Below are 19,718 nucleotides of genomic sequence, written 5' to 3' on the forward strand. Positions count from 1 at the left end.
CGAACTCAGAAATCCACCTGCCTCTGCCTCCAAAGTGCTGGGATTAAAGGTGTGCGCCACCACCGCCCGCTAGCATTAATTTCTTTCTAGGAACTTCTAAAAAAAGTCCATTAAGAAAATGCTAGAAGGGGTGGGGAAAAAAAAAGAAAATGCTAGAAGGTAAGGCTAGTTAGAATGTACGTGTGTGATGCTCCACAAGACAAGAAGCATCCTCTGTTCAAAAAGGAAAAAAAAATTAGTATAAAACTTCATTTCCTCCAAGATTGAGAGTCTCAAGCCAGCTGTCTTGCTGGCGGCCATTATAACATGGCGTAAGTCCTTATTAGAACAAGGAATCAGGCTGATGCACAGCCCAGCAGCTGAGTACTCATGTTAGCATTTGTAAGGCTCTGAGGATAATCCCAAGAGCAGGCACGTGTGTGCTCATGCACGTATGTGTGTACATACACATCCATGTCAAAAAAAGTTTACTTATCCCCTTGCTTAGGTGACCTGTCTGCTGGGCACAGAATAAAGAATGTTATCACATAAAAACACTGCGGCTGGGTCAACGGCAGCGAGACCAGGACTTTGCAGCCAGGGAAGGTAACTTAAGAACCCTGTCTCAAAACCACCAATACTGTACACCACAGGATCCTGGCATAAAACACAGACATAAAACCACAAGGGAAGGGGAGAACAAGGCTCTGAGCCACTCCCCGTAGCAAGAGGGGCCTCTGCTAGGAAGCGCTGAGCCATGCCTGCCTGGCTCTGCTTGTGCTTAGCAGAGGAACTGGAAAGACTAAATCGACAGTTCTGCGTTTAACTTAATTTGTAGTCATAAAGGGATTCATTCTTTTGAAAAGGCCCTCAAAAACTTTCCTTGGATAAAAGAAACAAACTAAAAAAAAAAAAAAAGAACAAAAAGAACAAACCCAGCTACTTTTTTCTTTGTGGTAAACAATTCCAATAGACAACAGTGACGTCAGAATAGAAGGCAGCCCTGTGTTCTCAGGAAAGCAATCATTACATTTGTGGCAGCTTTATTTGCCAATTCTACTGCCTGAGGCTATGCTATGGAGATTTATAAAACGAAGACTAACCATGTGAGGCTTGCATCTGAGAGAAGCTCTTTACACTTACAGGAAACCTCTCAGAAATAGTCACAAATATTTACAAAATATATTTCATCATATTTTCCTAATCAAACCTATGGTCCTATGCACACTAGGCATGTGTGCCTTAATTTTATAAGTTTTAAGTGGGCAATGATCTTAGAGTCTAATTTATAACATCTTCAAAAATACTAGGAAGCTAAAATTCATACGGAACATGCACACATTGAATGGTCATGATTATACATGAGTAGCTACCTGCTGTTAAAAAAGCAGGGCAGTAACAACTACCCAGCCCAGCCATTAGCGGCAATGCCCTTAGAGAATACTGTTCACCCAGGCACTGGAAGGGCTGTCCAAGTGAGTCCTTGACCTGAAAGATTTGGAGCTCTAGACAATAATTTGAAGCCACTGAGTTCTGAGGTGTCTTACTATGAGTGATAACTAACTCAAGCAGTGTATAAGCATTAAGAATCTATATTTCAGGGCTGGTGAGATGGCTCAGCTGTTAAGAGCACTGACTGCTCTTCCAGAGGTCCTGAGTTCAAATCCCAGCAACCACACGGTGGCTCACAACCATCTGTAATGAGATCTGAAGAAAGCTAATGTACTTACATATAATAAATAAATAAAATCTTAAGAAAAAAAGAACCTACATTTCTTTCCTTTTTTTTTGAATGCAGGGTCTCACTATGTAGTCCTGGCTGGCCTGGAACTTGATCGGGCTGGCCTCAAACTCATAGCAATCAGCCCATTTCTCATCAGAGCCAGGACTAAAGGCACACACTGAATCTGAGTTTGCTGGTGTTCTCAAAGGCACTGAAACTGTTACCATGCAGGAAACACAACACTGGGGCCTATAAGGAATTCCCAGGACTTCCATATTTTCAAGTTATAAGACATTGTAAGACAAATTAAACTCATAGAAGTTAAATGAAATGCTAACTTTCAAAAATATTTCACTTCATTAAATAGAAGGTGACTGCTAAGAGTGTAGCATGTCAGTAAATACAAATGGGTTCTTCCATTCTTTGCCTTTGTTTTCTGAGACAGGATCTTGCTGTAAAACTTGAGTTTGGCATGCACCAATCCACTTGCCTTGTGATAGCTCAGATTCTGCCTAGTTAATCCACCACGCTCAGCTTCAAGGGTTTAGCTTCAAGGAATCTTAATGTCCTACTATTATACTAAGTTCCAAATCAGAAGGACACACAAGACTCCCTACCACCCAGGGAGGCTTCCAAAACCACGTAACACTAAGGCACTGGTGCTGCTTAAAACCTGGGTCAGACTAATATTCATTTTGAAAACTCAAACTCCTCTAAGGATTAAGCTGCTCAAGGTAAGTGTTACCTATGCTCACAGATGGTGAAGGACAGTGTGGTCCGAGTGCACTGCTCCAGTGCAGGGGCCACAGGCAGGACTCCTGTGCAACACCGCATGACTGCAGTTGGGCTCAGGAAGAACAACAGGTGAAAACATGGAGCCTGGCCGCTAAGGTGAAGTACAGCGGCACAGCAGACACAATCCTGCTCCAAACACAGCCACTGACCTCGAGCAGTGACCTCGCCTGCCCTTAACCGCTGAGCCTCTCTCCAGCCCTTAGCCTCATGGTCTCAGAGGCACCCTAAAGCCTGAGTAAGCCCAACCCCAGTCTTCTGTTAAGTTTCTAGAAAACTCCAGCAGTGTGCTCCTGAGAATTTTGATAACATTTAATGGGATGATAAGGGTCTGAATTAAAACAGACTTCAAATGTAACAGCCATTTTCTTTCAGTCTCCTGGGAAAGGGGAGAGGGGAGAGAAAGATATAAAAGCCAAGAGTTTTAGTTCCCAAAGTAAAAACTCAAGTCATAGAGTAAGGATGCTGCAGGCTGGTGTGCGCCCTCAATCCCAGTGGTCAGGAGACAGAGGCAGGCACATTTTGAGTCTGAGGACAGCCAGAACTACACAGTAAGACAGTCAGTATAGTACAATCAATTTAGGTCTATCCTCAACTAGCTTACAAATAAATGACTCAGACTACGGTTAGGTTATACGGCTTTGACAATCACTGGGGGTCACCGCTAACCTACTCTTCTAGCTGTAGGCCTGGCTCCCTCCCCAGCGGTGTACCCCAGTATTTGCGGTTTCTCCTGGCCATGTGCTCATGGTTCCTCTCCCCTCATGGTGCTGGCTTCCTTCTCCTCTCTTATTCCTACTCTTTTCCCCCTTGTCCCTCCTCTTCCAACCAGCTCACTTCAAACCCACCTACTTCTAATTTCTCCAGTAATGGCTGTCACCAACTTTATTTAACTAATAGTTTTAAATCAAGGAACAAGATTTGCACAGCAAAAGCTTGTAAAAAGACTGTCTATCCATGTTTATCACTGCACGATTCACAAAAGCAGAGTGACAGTCTCAGCCTAGATATGTCAACAGGTGAAGGGATGCAAAGAATGCAGTACACACAGTGTCAGTAAATCACACACATGTAAGTCACACACGGTGTCAGTAAACCACACACATGTAAGTCACACACAGGGTCAGTGAGCCATTCCATGTAAGTCACACACAGTGTCAGTAAACCACACACATGTAAGTCACACACAGTGTCAGTAAACCACACACATGTAAGTCACACACGGTGTCAGTAAACCACACACATGTAAGTCACACACAGGGTCAGTGAGCCATTCCATGTAAGTCACACACAGTAATTAGTCAAAATCGTCATTCAGGGAACAGGTGGAACAGAGGCCACGTTGAGTGAAGCCAGCATGACACAGACAGACAGAGTATCACAGTTTCACTCATATGCAAACATCTACTATCTTTTTTAAGAATTGGCCTGGGCATGGTGACACCTGCCTTTAATCTCAGCACTTGGGCACAGGCAGAAGCAGGGAGATCTCTGTGAGCTTGATGTCAGCTTGGTCTACATAGAAAGTTCCAGGCCGGGCAGTGGTGGCGCACGCCTTTAATCCCAGCACTTGGGAGGCAGAGGCAGGCAGATCTCTGAGTTTGAGGCCAGCCTGGTCTGTAGAGTGAGTTCCAGGACAGCCAAGGCTACACAGAGAAAACCTGTCTCGAAAATACAAAAAGAAAGAAAGAAAGAAAGAAAGAAAGAAAGAAAGAAAGAAAGAAAGAAAGAAGAAAGAAAGAAAGAAAGAAAGAAAGAAAGAAAGAAAGAAAGAAAGAAAGAAAGAGAGAGAGAAAGAAGTCATACAAATTAAAATGAGGAAATAGGCCAGTAAGAGGACCAGGGTTGGAGTCACAGACCTGACTGAGGTGTGAGGACCAGGGTTGGAGCCGCAGACCCATATGCAAAGCTGGGGGGCTGGGGAGGTGACTCGGGTTCAGAGCACTGGCTGCTCTTCCAGGGGACTCGGGATCAATTCTTAGCACCCGCGTACGTGGCAGCTCACAACCATCTGTAACTCAGTTCCTAGAGATGCGATACCCTCTTCCGCCTTTGTGTGCACCAGGCATGCACATGTATTGAGGCCCATGGTACAGGAACAGTTAAAAAGCTGTAGAACTCATGGAGTGTGGCCCACTAGTTAGCGCAACCACGATGGATGTGCCTCGGAGAGGCAGAGCGGTGAGGACCGTGCAGAGGAGTCCTCAGGAGGGCTTCATGCTGTTGTAGGGGTCACTCTGCTTGCTGCCCTCACATCGCATCCCTCACAGACTAGGAGTCGTGTGGAAACTCTAAGGGGCTTCCAGCGCTCCCTGGGCAGCACCGTTGGCACTCACAGCAGTACCCAATCTTTTGTAGCTGCACGCTAATGATTCCCTCATCACCCTTGGAAAGAACTTAGAGATGTAGGTTGTCAGCAATGACCACCATCCTTAGCAAGAATTTGGAGAAATAGATTGTTAGTGAAGCTAGATTAAGATGTTTTTGTTAGTGGCTCTGATGTAGAAAATCTTAGGGAACAATTTGAAGTTTAGAAAGGCACAGTTGAGCTAGGGATTTTTTGTGGTCAGAAAACATGAACAATGGCAAGCAATCAGCACTAGCTGGTGTGCCTCTCTTGCTAAGCTGGGCTGGTGAGCGAGGAAATGATTGATTTCTAATGCTCATTGTTGCCCTCAGCTTCCTGATATGATGTAATAAAACACTGTTAATAAGTACATGTGCATTCTGAGGATTTAAAATATAAACAACTGACCTTTTATATAAAAGTTTAGATTTGTGATTCTCTTAAGATTTTTATAAGATTATTTTTTAAGATAAATGATAAGGTAATTGATCTTTTCTGTGTAACCACAAATTGTAGCCTGCCAGTAAAAGAAACTGACTGAGAAAATTACCTTGCTTGCTTATGTTTTGTTAATCTATAATAAGTTGCTTAGTTATGAATGTATGTGGGTTCTTGGGAATAATTTTTTTTACCTATACCATATAATGTATTTTATATAAAGGGAACATAGGGTTTTTTCGTGGTTGTTTACTAAAAGAAAAATAGAATGTAATCACATTGTAATTTTTGTACTGCTTGAAAGATTTTACTGGGATATATAAGTTGTGGGAGAAAAAATAAAGTTGTTGGAGCCTTGCTCCAACCACCCACAAAATGCATGGGTGTGTAGGTATATAAAATGGCTGGAGCTTTGTTCCAACCACCCAATGTGTAAATGTATGAATGTATGTATATGTGTGAAGTTGCTGGAGCTTGTCTTGCTTCATCCACCGTTTGTGTGTGCACGTGTGTGTCTGTGCACATGTGTGTGCACATGTATGTGTGTGTGTGCACGTGTGTGTGTGTGTGTGCACATGTGTCTGCTTTACACCATTACCAACCCGACACCCCCTTTTTGAATCATTGAACATACTGACAGGCAGAGCTGGTTCTCCACACACTTAGGCACACACAGACAAATATTCATACACATAAAAAAAATTTCTAACAAGTAAAAAAGCTGGGAGGGTATGGCAGCCCACCTATAACCCCACACGAGGAAGCTGGAGACAGAGAAGCCTAGGAGCAAGCTCGCTAGCCAGACTAGCTGGCACTGTGAACTCCAGCCTTAGTATGTAAAGCAGACAGTGACCAAGGAAGACACCCAATGCCAACCTCAGGCATCTACTTCCAAACATGTGCACACATGCACGTGCACACATGCAGGCACATGTGTGCAACACATAGAAGACATTAGAAGAGGGGAAGAATGACTTGGAAGGAAGGGGGACCAGCGTGGAAGCTTGAATGGGAATGGCTGCCATAGACTCAGAGTGCTTAGCCGATCAGAGAGTGGAACTGTTTAAAAAGATTAGGATTAGGAGGTATGGCCATGTTGGTGAAGCAGTGAGGGCGGGCTTTGAGGGTTCAAGAGCCCAAGCCAGGCTCAGTCAATCTCTCTCTCTGTCTCTCTCTCTGTCTCTCTGTCTCTCTCTCTGTCTCTCTCTGTCTCTGTCTCTCTCTCTGTCTCTGTCTCTCTCTCTCTCTACCTGCTGCCTGTGAAACTGTGCCGCCATGGTCCCCACTCTGATGCTTATGGACTAAGCCTCTGAAACTGTAAGCAAGTATTCAGTTAAATGGTCATGGTGTTTCTTCCCAGCAATAGACCAGTGACTAAAGATACCCAATAAGAGGAAAGGGGATGCGGGCAGAGAAGGCCATATTTGGTAAATGTAGTCGGTGTACATTACATGCTGAACGAAAATTTCAAAATGAAACCCATTATTTAATAGTTTATATATTCCAATAAAAGAAACAGCAGTATGCTTGTCATAGGAGATATGGAAATCATCAACAAGATCAAGCAATCATTAGCAAGCACTAGTGGTTACTAGGAACAGTACTGAGACCCCATTGCTGGAAAGAAAACACCAGGACTCCCTGGAGGAGCAGGTGAGCCTAGGTCTGAAGACAACAACTTTGGCTGAGTCTTGAGCTGTCCCGCAGACACTGAAGCAGCAGCCAGTTTCTCAGGGGTCATATTTAAGAGACTGTCTGCTGCTTAGAGTAGGTGACTCAAGCTCAGAAAGAATCACTGCCTGTCATGGGTCAGCCTTCGGTGTGGCGACGCACGAGTCCACAGCGATATGAAAAGCAAACATGACCACCTCAAGTCAGATCCTGCTCGGAGTGTCTGAATGGCAGAGATCAGGGGGACCCACATGCACGGGCTGACAGGACTGCTGTAAGATGCTTGTTGTCACGGCCTTACTTATAACACCCGAATGCACCATTAGAATGGCTACTCTTCTGGCCCACATTTTGACTTTTTACCAACATCCCTGGTAACAGCCAAATTTCTAATGTCGCCAGAATCCTGTGGCCAATGCCTGGGTCTGCAGACATATTGCCTGGAGAACTCATGGCCTCCTTACTCTACCAGAAAGGCTTTGCAAGAGCTTTCCAGGGTATGCAGTGACTGGCCATAGGTCACCCAGCAGAAGAGCATGTGTCATCTTGCTGGCTCCTATTTTTCAGTTAAGCAAAGGTTGGTCTCTAAAAAAGGGTAGACGGTGTGCAGAGATGATTCAACCGTCATGAGTGTTGATGATTACAATTCCCAGCACCCACATGGCAGCTAAGAACTATCTGTAACTCCAGTTCCAAGAGGACATGACACCCTCAGCTGGCTCCCTGGGCACTGCACCAATGTGATGCACAGATATCCATGCAAATCACCCAAACATATGTCATAAATGTGCATAAACCTCAAAACAATTGGAAAATAAAAAGGGCAGGATATAGGAAAGCTGCCTCCTCCTTCCTTCTCACGACACACTGGCTTTGCTGTTTTCTTCCCTGTGTGCTTAGGCAGGAGGACCAGGCCCTGTAGTGACAAGGTCACAAACATTTGTCTCATACCAACTGCTTCACCTGACCACGAGGCTGACCCACAGGTATGGGATGGCAGCACCTGCCTCACTTGTCTCATTTGTTACCTGAATCTCTCTTGCTGGAGATCAAAGTCAAGGCTCTGTGCTGGCTGAGACTGCAATCTGCCACCACACCACACCCTAACCCTGGCATCTCCTCAATAGGGATCAATACCTGCAGGTCTCCCAGCAGCTTTCTGACAGGAAGAGCTTTCATTTCCACCTTCTGAAATGAAGCCCCAGGGGATCTATTCAGACAAGTTTCAGACTGCAGCCATGAAGGCTGTCCCACCTGTGGCTCTTGAGGCACTCATGCTGACTTGAGAGGTGCTATGATCTCAGAGTAGAGAAGGCCATTTTATAGGCAGGCTCCGGAGAAAACAGACAAGAAGCAGAAAGCAACCCCGCAACCCCAAGGGACTGCTTCAGTAAGTGTGGGAAGAGAAGGCTGCGTGGCTGGCCGCCTCTGGACCTGTACCAGGCTGGAAGGAAGGGGAGATGACAAAGACCACAGGGGGCTGGAGAGTGGATATTATGCGTAGGAAATGAGCCAGAAATAAGCCACTACTCATGCAAAACTAAATACACACCCCAAATAAATCAAACCCTCAAGCTGAAATTTTCTCAGATGTGTACATATGTACTAAAGCACAAGTGGACTCGTACAGCTCCACAAGGAGCTGGGATGCAGCTCGGTGTACAGTAGAGCTGTTCAAGGAGTGGCTGGAGAAATCACCATGCAGAGAACAAGTCCCAAACACTCACACTGTCAACTCTGATCAACAGCATGAAACACAAACTAGTTCATAGCTTAAGTATTTAAACTTCAATGCCAAAAGATATTATCAATTGGTGTTTCCAGTTAGATGGAGAATAAGTAGAAGAAACTAAAACAGAGACCACATCACCATAGCTATGTGTGCTGGAACCATACTGATTTTGTCCTGGTAAGACATGACTCAGGTCTGGCACCCGAAAGCAGGAGGTCACACTCACCTAAAGCCTTCTGGCCCGGGTTCTTAGCGAAGGTGAAGGTAAACTGGTAAAAGTCCTTGAACTTGGCCGAGTCCTTAAGCTCTTGTTCCAGTTTGGGGAGAAGAGCTTTCAGCCTGTCTGTGCTATCACATCTGCGATGAGAGAAGTACTTGTTACCTGTGATCTGCCTTCCCATCATTCCCTCTTTACTGCAGAAGCCTCATCTCCCAGGTTCCCTTGCAAATGCTGCTAAGATCTTGAAATTTTACATCTGTGAAAGCATGCAAGCCATTGGCTGTGCACGCTGACTGTATGAAAGGAAGGCGTGTGCTATTAAGTCAGTAAAAAACAATCAAAACTGTGTCCTCTTTAAGGGCACAGCTTACTCTGTCCATACTGAGGCCAAGTGAGGTGGCTCAGTGACAAGATGGGGAGTCTGTATAGACCTGGGCCACTGCCACCGCTGTGCTACAATATGAGAGAACAAAGTCTCAGTGCTTAAGAGGTCTCTTTATTGGTGTGAGTTCAGACTGAAGTAGCCAGGTGTTAGAAAACCTGTTCTTTTACTTTGGTTTTTGAACTGGAGTCTCTCTATGGACTTCCAGCTGCTCTGGAGCCATATAGACCAACCAGGCTAGCTTTGAACTCAGAGAGACCCACCTACCCGTGCATTCCAAGCACGGATTAAAGGTGTGTTCAGGCTGTTTTGTTTTAAAAACAGATTTTCCACCAGAAAGGCAATCACCTTTAAAAACAGTAATCAGCCTGGGCTGGGTGTGGCTCAGTAGTGTTTACCTACTGGATGCAGGCCCTGGACTCCATCCCTAGCTCTGTAAAACAAGACAAAAAGCTCCCCTACCAAAAAAACCTCAAAACACCTTCATAAGAAAATGACTTGTTCTTTAAGGCAAAAATATGAGAGTGAAAACAAAATTGGTCTCTTCTGCTTCAACTGTCCGACAGGGAACAGAGGGCAGTTCACAAGCATTCCCAAGGGAAATCAAACTAAGGTGGCAGAACAACTGGAGACAGCCGTGGGCTTCCAGACTGCCCGCCACTCCTATCCTTATGACTGTGGAGAGGATGCCATGGGTTTCCAAACTGCCCGCCACTCCTATCCTTATGGACTGTGGAGAGGATGCCATGGGTTTCCAGACTGCCCGCCACTCCTATCCTTATGGACTGTGGAGAGGATGCCATGGGTTTCCAGACTGCCCACCACTCCTATCCTTATGGACTGTGGATAGGATGTGGCACAGATGCAGCCAACCGCTGGTGAACCAGGTACCACCCACAGCTGGGGGAACACCTGGGCAGTAGGCATCAGGCCCATGGAGGCTGAGGAATTCCCCTCCACAGAGAGGTGAGGCCAGCTCCATTGATTTTCTGTGTCTTTCTCCCACCCTGATAGCATTCCTGCATCTGAGCATGATGTAAATGTGAACTCAATGCTATTTTGTGCCTGGTCTTTGGGCCTCCGTTATGTGTGTGAGGTTCAACCTGTGGTATGTGCAGATACAAGTCAGTTAGTACTTTTGGAGGGGAAACCGGGAAGAGAAATTTACCTGTAAATAAAGAAAATACCTAATTACAGGACACACTGGTGGCAAGCATGCTGGTTGTCATCACAAGCAACACTGTTAGCACTTCCACACACATGGCCTGAGCACATATGAACGGAAGTCTAGGTAGGCAAGTGTCGCCAGGAGCAGCAGCTCTTGGGTGGGTGTCAGTGCACCACACACCATGGCTCCCCAGGCCTATCCCACCGTTTGCTGCTCTGCCTTATTACAGCCTCAAGGCTCTGCATCACTGCGCGTCTCACCCACGCTTCCCTGAAGGCAAGCCCTCACTGCTGGTTCCCCACGTGCCCCTGAAGAACACGCGAGCCCTCACTGCTGCTTCCCCACGCTTCCCTGAAGAACACGCGAGCCCTCACTGCTGCTTCCCCACGCGAGCCCTCACTGCTGGTCCCCACGTGCCCCTGGAGTTCTAGTTTACTTTCCAAGGAGGCTTTCATCACTTTTCACGTTCTTTAAGAAGTGGGTGTAAGCTCTTGCTAGAGGTATTTGTTTTACTCTCACCTAGAATGTGCCCTGTCTTTCTACCTTCTTTATGTTTTGTATGATTGTACTGGCTGGTTTTGTGTCAACTTGACACAGGCTGGAGTTGTCACAGAGAAAGGAGCCTCCCTTGAGGAAATGTCTCCATGAAATCCAGCTGTAAGGCATTTTCTCAATTAGTGATCAAGGGTGGGAGGGCCCATTGTGGGTGGGGCCATCCCTGGGCTGGAAGTCTGCATCAGCTCCTGCTTCCTGACCTGCTTGAGTTCCAGTCCTGACTTCCTTTGGTGATGAACAGCAATGTGGAAGTGTGAGCTGAGTAAACCCTTTCCTCCTCAGCTTGCTTCTTGGTCATGTTTGTGCAGGACTAGAAACCCTGTCTCAAAACAACAACAACAAAAAACTTTACCCTGCTATTCACTGTTAATTCTAACTCAAAAGAAATCTGTTTACAAATGTTAAGCTTTTTTTGCTAATGTAAGTCATATGTATGCATGTGTGTGTGCATACATACACATGTGTATATGCATATGTATGCAGACACCTGAGGAGGCCAAAGGGGTCAGATCCCCTGGAGCTGCACTTGGGAGCAGCAGCTGGGAGCAGAGCAGCCACAGGTGCTGAGAACTGAAGCAGGGCAGCCACAGGTGCTGAGAACTGAAGCAGAGCAGCCTCCCACGGGTGCTGAGAACTGAAGCAGAGCAGCCTCCCACAGGTGCTGAGAACTGAAGCAGAGCAGCCTCCCACGGGTGCTGAGAACTGAAGCAGAGCAGCCTCCCACAGGTGCTGAGAACTGAAGCAGGGCAGCCACGGGTGCTGAGAACTGAAGCAGGGCAGCCTCCCACAGGTGCTGAGAACTGAAGCAGGGCAGCCACGGGTGCTGAGAACTGAAGCAGGGCAGCCTCCCACAGGTGCTGAGAACTGAAGCAGAGCAGCCTCCCACAGGTGCTGAGAACTGAAGCAGAGCAGCCTGCCGTGGGTGCTGAGAACTGAAGCAGGGCAGCCTCCCACGGGTGCTGAGAACTGAAGCAGGGCAGCCTCCCACGGGTGCTGAGAACTGAAGCAGGGCAGCCTGCCGTGGGTGCTGAGAACTGAAGCAGGGCCTCTGAGGGCACTGCAGGTTCCTAACCGCTGAGCCATCTCCTCAGCCCCACTGGAAGGAAGTTTTTAAATTTATAGAATTAGAAGAATTAATGTGAACAAAGGAGTAGATAAAACCCTGAGGATGAAAGGAAGACAAAGCATTGAGAATGGTTCACTTACCCCAGCTCTGTCATGCCATCCACAAATTCCTTTTTGCTAAATTCACATTGAGTGGCGGCCCTGAATTTCCATGCTATGACCAAAACACTGATACTGGCCGGGTCCAGGCTCAGATCATCACAGAACTGCTGGATCCCATCGATCCCGATTTTGTTCTCGTCCTGTGGGTCTGTTGTTGAAATTGGGAAGGGGGAGGTGTCATATTACACTGAGAAGCAGACCTAAAACACCTTATCAGAGTCATACTACCCTTCTACAGGGAGAGCAAATATTTCAGCCACCCCAATCAATGAACAACCATGTTCTATTAAGTATGAAACAGATATAGAACATTACAAATCTATTCAGAAAACAGCTGTCCTCAAAATCTAGGTCTCTGGATTTTAGGGAAAGGAAAACCATCAACACCAGAAGTAAAACCAAAGCCAAGAGTGTGGCTAATTCCTCGCTGAGGATGAGGCTCAGTAACAGAACACGTGGGTTCACACACACGTGGGTTTGTCTCCAGCTCTGACACAGGATGGCAGCGCAAAGGAAACCAAGAGTTCTTACAGTTCTGCCAAAGCAAAAGCGATTGACTGCTTTCTTTTTAAAGTAACTTCACTTGCCAGCTCTAAAACTGTGGGACAATAATTATTTTTCAAATTCAGTTAGCTTACGCACACACATTTAACAGCTTCGAGATTCATACTCCCTACCTCATATGTCTCATATGTGATTGCCCTACACAGAAAACTTACCTTTGGTTATTTAAGAATTACACACAATGTTATTTTCATATATGATGGTAGGAAGGTTTGCTGTCTATGTGGTGCACATGCCTGTATGTGCCTGCACAGAGGTTTGAGGTCAACACGAAGTATTTCCCCTATTTCTCACCATGTTATTATTTTAAAATGTTTTTTATTTTATGTGGCTGGGCAGTGGTGGCACATGCCTTTAATCCCAGCACTTGGGAGGCAGAGGCAGGCGGATTTCTGAGTTTGAGGCCAGCCTGGTCTACAGAGTGAGTTCCAGGACAGCCAGGGCTATACAGAGAAACCCTGTCTCAAAAAACCAAAAAAAAAAAAAAAAGTTTTTTATTTTATATGGATGGATGTTTTACCTGTATATATTAAACCAAAAGTCTGCCTGTTGCCAGTAGGAGTCTCTGGAACTGAAGTTACAAAGGGTTGTGAGCCACCACATAAATGCTGGGAACCAAACCCTGGTCTTACGTAAGAGCTGCAAATGCTCTTCTGTGCTGAGCCATTTTTCTGACCTCACCATCTTATTTTTTGAGACAGGATCTCTCACTGAACCTGAGCTGGATGCTTTGGCTATGCTAGCTGGCCCGTGACCCTCTGGAATCCATCCCTGTCTACTCTCCTTGGAGTGGAGGTGCTGGTGCGTGGCCACAGTCGGCTTTCGTGTGGGTGCTGGGATCTGAGCTTAGGTCCTCACGCTTGTATAGCAAGTATTTTACTCACTGAGCTATCTCTTCAGCCTACTGCTCTACGGGAAGCAATGCATGGGTGTCTTATGAGGTGGGGTTTTGCTGGGTATCCTAGGTTGGCCTTGAGTTTTCAGCAATCCTCTGCCTCAGCTCCCGAAGTGCTGGGATTATAGGTATGTGCCACGGTGCCCAGCAAAGAAAAACCGATGACATAAATGAAAGAGAGAAAGCAGACATCTCTCTGACGGTATCATACCCAAGAGACCCCACCATGCCTGTGGGACAAAGGCTATTAACAGGTAACCATGGCTCAAACAGTAGCCTGCAAAGCGGCTCCCTCAGCATTGCCACTCACTGCCTGGGAGAGACGGATCCAGAGGTCAGGTGACAGCTCGCTTGGCAGGTATCAGTCTTTGATTCCTCCCTTTTCGATCTCCAGCCTTTTGGCTAGAGGGTGGGTCACCCTTGGCCCCGCCCCTGCCAGCATGTCAGCACAGATCTCCTGCCACGCCACCCCTTACCTTTGTACCTGCAGTACAGCTGCTCCAGCTTCTTCTGGTCCACACTACTCTTCATAGACTCTCGGTGGAAGGCCTCTGGGTTTTGGAAGAAACTGTCTGTGGCCTCGTCTAGTTTCCACTCACTCTGTGTCAGGCAGTAGATGGCGGTCCTCTCACTAGCCTGAGTGCACGCCATGAACTGGCGGACCTTGTCCTTCTGAGCTGATTTCAGTTTATGCTTTGGGATGGAGAGATAAAAGTGGGAAAGCCAATGAAGCCATGTTTGCTCAGCCTGTTCTTAACATCTACATTTTTACTCCATTTATTTTTCTGGTTGGGTGACTCAACTTTAGAAACAACAGCAAGCAAAACCTTGCTCTTCATCAGTTAAGACTGCATAGTCTTTTGAAAATGGCAATGACATTTGATGGAAAATATACTGAGGCTGGAAGTGGTGCTGCCAGAGCCGGCCTCTAACGATGAATTCTACCATTAGCCAGGGAGACCTCGTTTAAAAATAAGTAAGTAAATCAGCAAGCCAACCACAATTAATCCTAGCACATGGAGGCAGAGATGTAGATCTTCAGAGGCCAGCCTTATCTACAAAGAAAGTTGTAGGGCAGCCAGGGCTACATACGGGTCCATCTTTAAAAAAAAAAAAAAAGCAAGAAAATAAAACCATTTTTCTGTCTCCTCAGTTCCCTTTGAATAAAGCATAGTTTTCCCCTTTTAAAGGATTAGCACAATGTCTCAGTAATATACGTCTGGACTTCTGTCAACATGAGGGCCCAATGGCATCACGGGGCCATGAAGCTTCCATTAAGTTCAGGCTCTACTAAACAAGGAGAAAATGGACAGTTTGGAAGCACTATCATTTTAGAGGTTTTCCTAGTTTAAAAGCAGAACTGTGTTGATGGAAATACAAAGTAACTGAGAATTACATTGGAGGCAGTAACTAAAGTGCCAAGAGCAAGCTTGACAAAATAACAAGGCTGTGTTTGAGCTGAGGGGCAGGACAAGCCACCAAGCAATGGTGCTATAGACAGTCTACTGTGACACAGCACAGCTCTGTGACTTCCACACTCTGCTTCTAAGTAACTTAGAGAGAGCAACAGCACAAGTGACCGGCTCTGTTCTAGAAATCAAAACAGAGTCCGCCATACTCAGGGCTCCTTATTTATTTGGTAGTACTGGGGGCCACCACGGGGTCCTCATACATGCTGCGGAAGTGCCATGCTGTGGCAGTGCTGTATCACCAGCCCTGACAGAAGCTTTATACAGTAAGAAGGGAACAAGCTTTACATAAGAGGATTACACTTAATCTTGTTCCAATGAAGATGAGAATTTATAGCAATGCTGAATAAATTTTAACTTACAGAAATGCATAATGAGTAGCAAGCTGCAGATGAAGAAATAAAGGGGAAAAGGATGCAAGAATAGGGCTAGAATCGGGCAGTGGTGGCACATACCTTTAATCACAGCACTTGGGAGGCAGAGACAGGCAGATTTCTGAGTTTGAGGTCAGCCTGGTCTACAGAGTGAGTTCCAGGACAGCCAGAGCTACACAGAGAAACCCTGTCTCAAAAAAAGAATAGGGTTAGAATAAAAGACACACATACCATGGGCTGATAATGGGAGCAGAAGCAGGCTCCAAGCCTCCTGGCTGCTACAGTAAAGAAGGAACTGTGAGTGGGGTAGGAAAGCTCCTGTAATACCAAGTAAAAGTCTACCAATGGATAGACGTCGTCCTACACTCCTGGCCTCAATCCCGAGGGAATGGTCCTCACATTATATGATGTGAGCAATGTCCCCTGAGAATATGCAAATACCAACAACAAACAGAGCACATCCCAGAGTCCTAAAACAAAACTTGCTCAAGTCAAAACAACACGGTTGACCCAGCAGGAGTAAGATGACCAAAATATATCACGCTTGAGTAGGTACTGCAGAGCCTGGATGCTGAGAGCTTTGGGGGCTCCCCAAGAGCAAACACACTTCCTACAGCTCTTAATGGCACCAGTCTCATGCTCTTCTCCTTATGAGCACGCAGGAGAGGCCTATAGGGACGCCATGATTTGTGATATCACAAGAGGATGCACACAGAAAGTGTGAGACCTTCTTTAAAGAACACGGAACACTTTGTGAACTTGCACGCCGGCCTTGCACAGGGCACTAGTTTTAGTCTGTGCTGTTGAGGCGCACAGGAGAACTTGTCTTTATAATACTGGACAGGAAGAGAGTTTCAGAGATTCAGAGATGTAAGGCAAAAAAAAAAAAAGATTCACTGATGCAAATTTTTAGAAGATCGTTGACATCTTTATTATTTTCATGTGTGTGAGTGTTTTGCCAGCTGTATGTTTATGCACCATGTGTGTGCAGTATCCCTGGAGGCCAGCAGAGGGTGTTGGATACAATAAGACAGGATTTGTAGATGGTTGTGAGCTGCCATGTGGCTACTGGGAATCAATCCCAGGTCTTCTAAGAGAGCAGCCTCGTGCTCGTGACAGCTGGTCCCACTAATACAAATTCTAAAATATGTTTACTTTATTTATATATACATATATATGTATATGTACATACACACAAACATATATGTATTAATATTTTTAAAACTCTTGGCATGGTAAATTCTGATGACTATGATTGTAAGTAATTATATAAACAAAAGCACTCAGTAACCCCAAGTACTAAAGATACACAGGATTCCTGAGCCAAAGGCCTAGACAGTGAACACCACGGGCTACTGCCATACGTACAGTTTCTCACACATGCTCAGTTTTGCAGAATAGAGCCAACAGTTCAGACACTATGAACTGCAAATAAAACATTATACAGGCAGCTGCTGGTTTGTCGGGTCTAATCTGCTGCCCTGATATGGGTTCTGAAGGAATATATTCTAGATACTATCCTTTAAGACTAAACTTTAGGACAGACCTTATACACTCTCATAGTCATCTGACAACTAATACAGTATCTTTTTATGAATCTGACAATCTTCCCATGGAAGACTGGCATAGCCAGAAATATGTAAAAAGCCTTAAGAGAAAGACAAATTTGCCATTCACAAATGACCCTCTATTAAGAATGGACAAGGCATCTTTACAGTGAAATAGCTGTTAGTGCTGGATTTAAAAGTTGTGTTATGGTTATAAAACTAATTTTGGTATCTGTATACAGAGTATCATTCAGTCATAAAAAGGGATGAAGCAAGGACAAATGCCACAATGTGAATCTCAAAAACACTGCTCAGTGAAATATGGCAGGCACAAAGGTCATACGGTATAGAAAATCCTATACACTATGTGCAGAATATGCAAATTCATACATTAGTAGATACCAGGGGCTGAGGGGGAGGAAGGGACTTGGAGTGCTTATGGGTACATGGTTTTCTTTGAGGTGGTGAAACCATTTTAGAGCTAGATGGGGTGGGTTGCACAGTATTGGGACCATGTTAATCACTAAGAGAAAACTTCGAGATAGCAAGCAAGAACCTCCAAGACTATCCACCGGATATCATCTCTGGGGCAGCCACACTACTTGACAAGTATAATTCCACAGAGAGTTGCACATAAAGTGTAGACATCCTCCTGAAGACAGGCCAATGCCTGGTTCTGAGCTATGTAACTCCTGAAGTCACCCCTGTAGGCCTCTCTCTTCCCATGTATGACAACTTAGCTTCACTCAGTACAAAGAGCCTGTGATAGGCAGACAGATGCAAGTATGTCAGGCACTCATAGATGTTTTGAATTATCTCTGTGTTAGCTGAAGAAGGCATAAGTGGAGACACGGAAGCAACCGGATCCCCTCCACTATATTAAAATTGGCTTCTCTCTATAGGATACGCCCACCCACTGCAGACCTCAGGAGAATGCCAAGGTGATAACTCAACAAGAGCAGCAACAACAGCCATGAAGGAAGAACAAGGAGCAGGCAGCACAGTCACATAGCTTGATGTTCGCCTTTACAGAGTAAACATTCTATCCAGATGCTGGGTGTGGTGGTACAGGCCTTTAGGCCCAGCATTTGGGAGGCAGAGGAGAATCCATGCGTTTGGGGAAAGCTTGTCTACCCAGTGAATTCCGGGACAGCCAAGGATACATACTGAGACCCTCCACACCCCTTACGGTCTCCCCCATACCCCCACAAAAAAGAAAGTGCCTGGTAAAGTAGCTCAGGGTGCTCACTGCACAAGCTTGACAACCAAGTTCCATCTTCAGAACCTACGTATAAGGGGAGGGGAAGAACTGATTCCACATGTCCACCTCATAATAAAAGACATTATAAGATTTATTTTTATTTTATGTGTTATTTTATGTCTGCATGTCTAGTGCCCATGGAAACCAGAGAAGGGTGACAGGTCCTCTGACATTAGGACAGCTGTGAGCTGCTTGTGGGGGCTGGAACCCAACCCTGAGTCTTCTCTGAAAGTTCTCTTAACTGCTGAGCCATTTCTGTAGCTCCAGTAATAAATGTCTTTAAAAACTAATAATCAAGAGATAAATCAAAGCAGTGTTTGCTTTGCATTAAAAAACAGTTAAGAGAACGGGGGTTCAATGGGAAGAAATTGGAATTGATAATAAATTTCTTATGAAAAATGGCTCATAAACCAAAAATTGACAGAAAAATTAAAAAGTGCCAAGTCCATCCATGTGGATACTCAGGCACGAAATGCATGCTAAGGTCTGCTCAGGCAAGTGGCTTCCATTAGAGCTTGCCTTGTCATGGAAGCCAAAGCACGCGGGGGCATTTTCTGCTCCATTGTTTTAGTGTTTAAAATGCACAGGATTTTTAAAAACTTAGGTAATTTGTGTGCACATGCCTCAATGTGTGTATACATGTGGAGATCAGAAAACAACTATTGTTGGTCTTCTTTATCCACCATTTGGATTAAAGGGATTGTACTTGTTGGTAGGTACCCTTACTTGTAAAGCCATCTCACAGGCCCCCAAAATGTAAAAAATTCCTCAAATAAGCACTGGACAGTCCAGTTGACCTCAAGAATTGGTATAGCCTTGCCTGGCCTGGATCTTGTTATATAGACCAGGCTGACCTTGAATCTAGAGAACTGCCTGACCCTGACCTCCAAGTGCTGGGATTAAAAGTACATGTCATCATGACCTGTTAAGTGTGTGTGTATGTGTGTGTGTGAGGAGTTGTAGTGGGGCTTGGCCAGGAGTGGAGCACCACAGATGCCAGGAGAGAGCACTGGTTCTCCTGAATCTGAAGTTACAATCAAGCTGCTGATGCAGATGCTGGGAATGGAACTCAGACCCTCTGGAAAACAAGCAATTGCTCTTCAGTGCTGAGCCAACACTTCAGGCTGGAGTGGTAGAGTTTACTTTACCCTTTTGGGCAATAAAATATTACCTTAAAAAAAAGACCATCAAGAAGAGAGCTCCTTCAGGGACAACCTTTTGGAGAAGGGGGTTGAGGGGGTGTCTCTGCCTAACATTTCCAATGTCTTATCTGCATCAATTTCAGATGTTTCAAAACTAAATTTACAGGCTGGAGAGATGGTTCAGTGGTTAAGAGCACTGACTGCTCTTCCAGAGGTCCTGAGTTCAAATCCC

At 45.5% G+C, this 19,718-nt stretch overlaps 1 protein-coding gene across 5 annotated transcripts in view; it reads right to left on the bottom strand.

Moving 5' to 3' along the window:
- Dcun1d2 (defective in cullin neddylation 1 domain containing 2) overlaps nucleotides 1-19,718 on the bottom strand; it is a 29,231-nt gene that overhangs the window by 7,484 nt on the left and 2,029 nt on the right. For all 5 annotated transcript variants that reach the window (XM_031339121.1, XM_031339122.1, XM_031339120.1 and 2 more), the window contains exons 2-4: nucleotides 14,170-14,386; nucleotides 12,214-12,382; nucleotides 8,909-9,039 (exon numbers count right to left, since the gene is read on the bottom strand). In XM_031339121.1, coding sequence (XP_031194981.1) covers nucleotides 8,909-9,039; nucleotides 12,214-12,382; nucleotides 14,170-14,386 — 517 coding nt within the window. The remainder of the gene's footprint in view (nucleotides 1-8,908; nucleotides 9,040-12,213; nucleotides 12,383-14,169; nucleotides 14,387-19,718) is intronic.

The sequence above is a fragment of the Mastomys coucha genome, unplaced genomic scaffold (assembly GCF_008632895.1).
Source record: "Mastomys coucha isolate ucsf_1 unplaced genomic scaffold, UCSF_Mcou_1 pScaffold22, whole genome shotgun sequence".
NCBI classification, from domain to species: domain Eukaryota; kingdom Metazoa; phylum Chordata; class Mammalia; order Rodentia; family Muridae; genus Mastomys; species Mastomys coucha.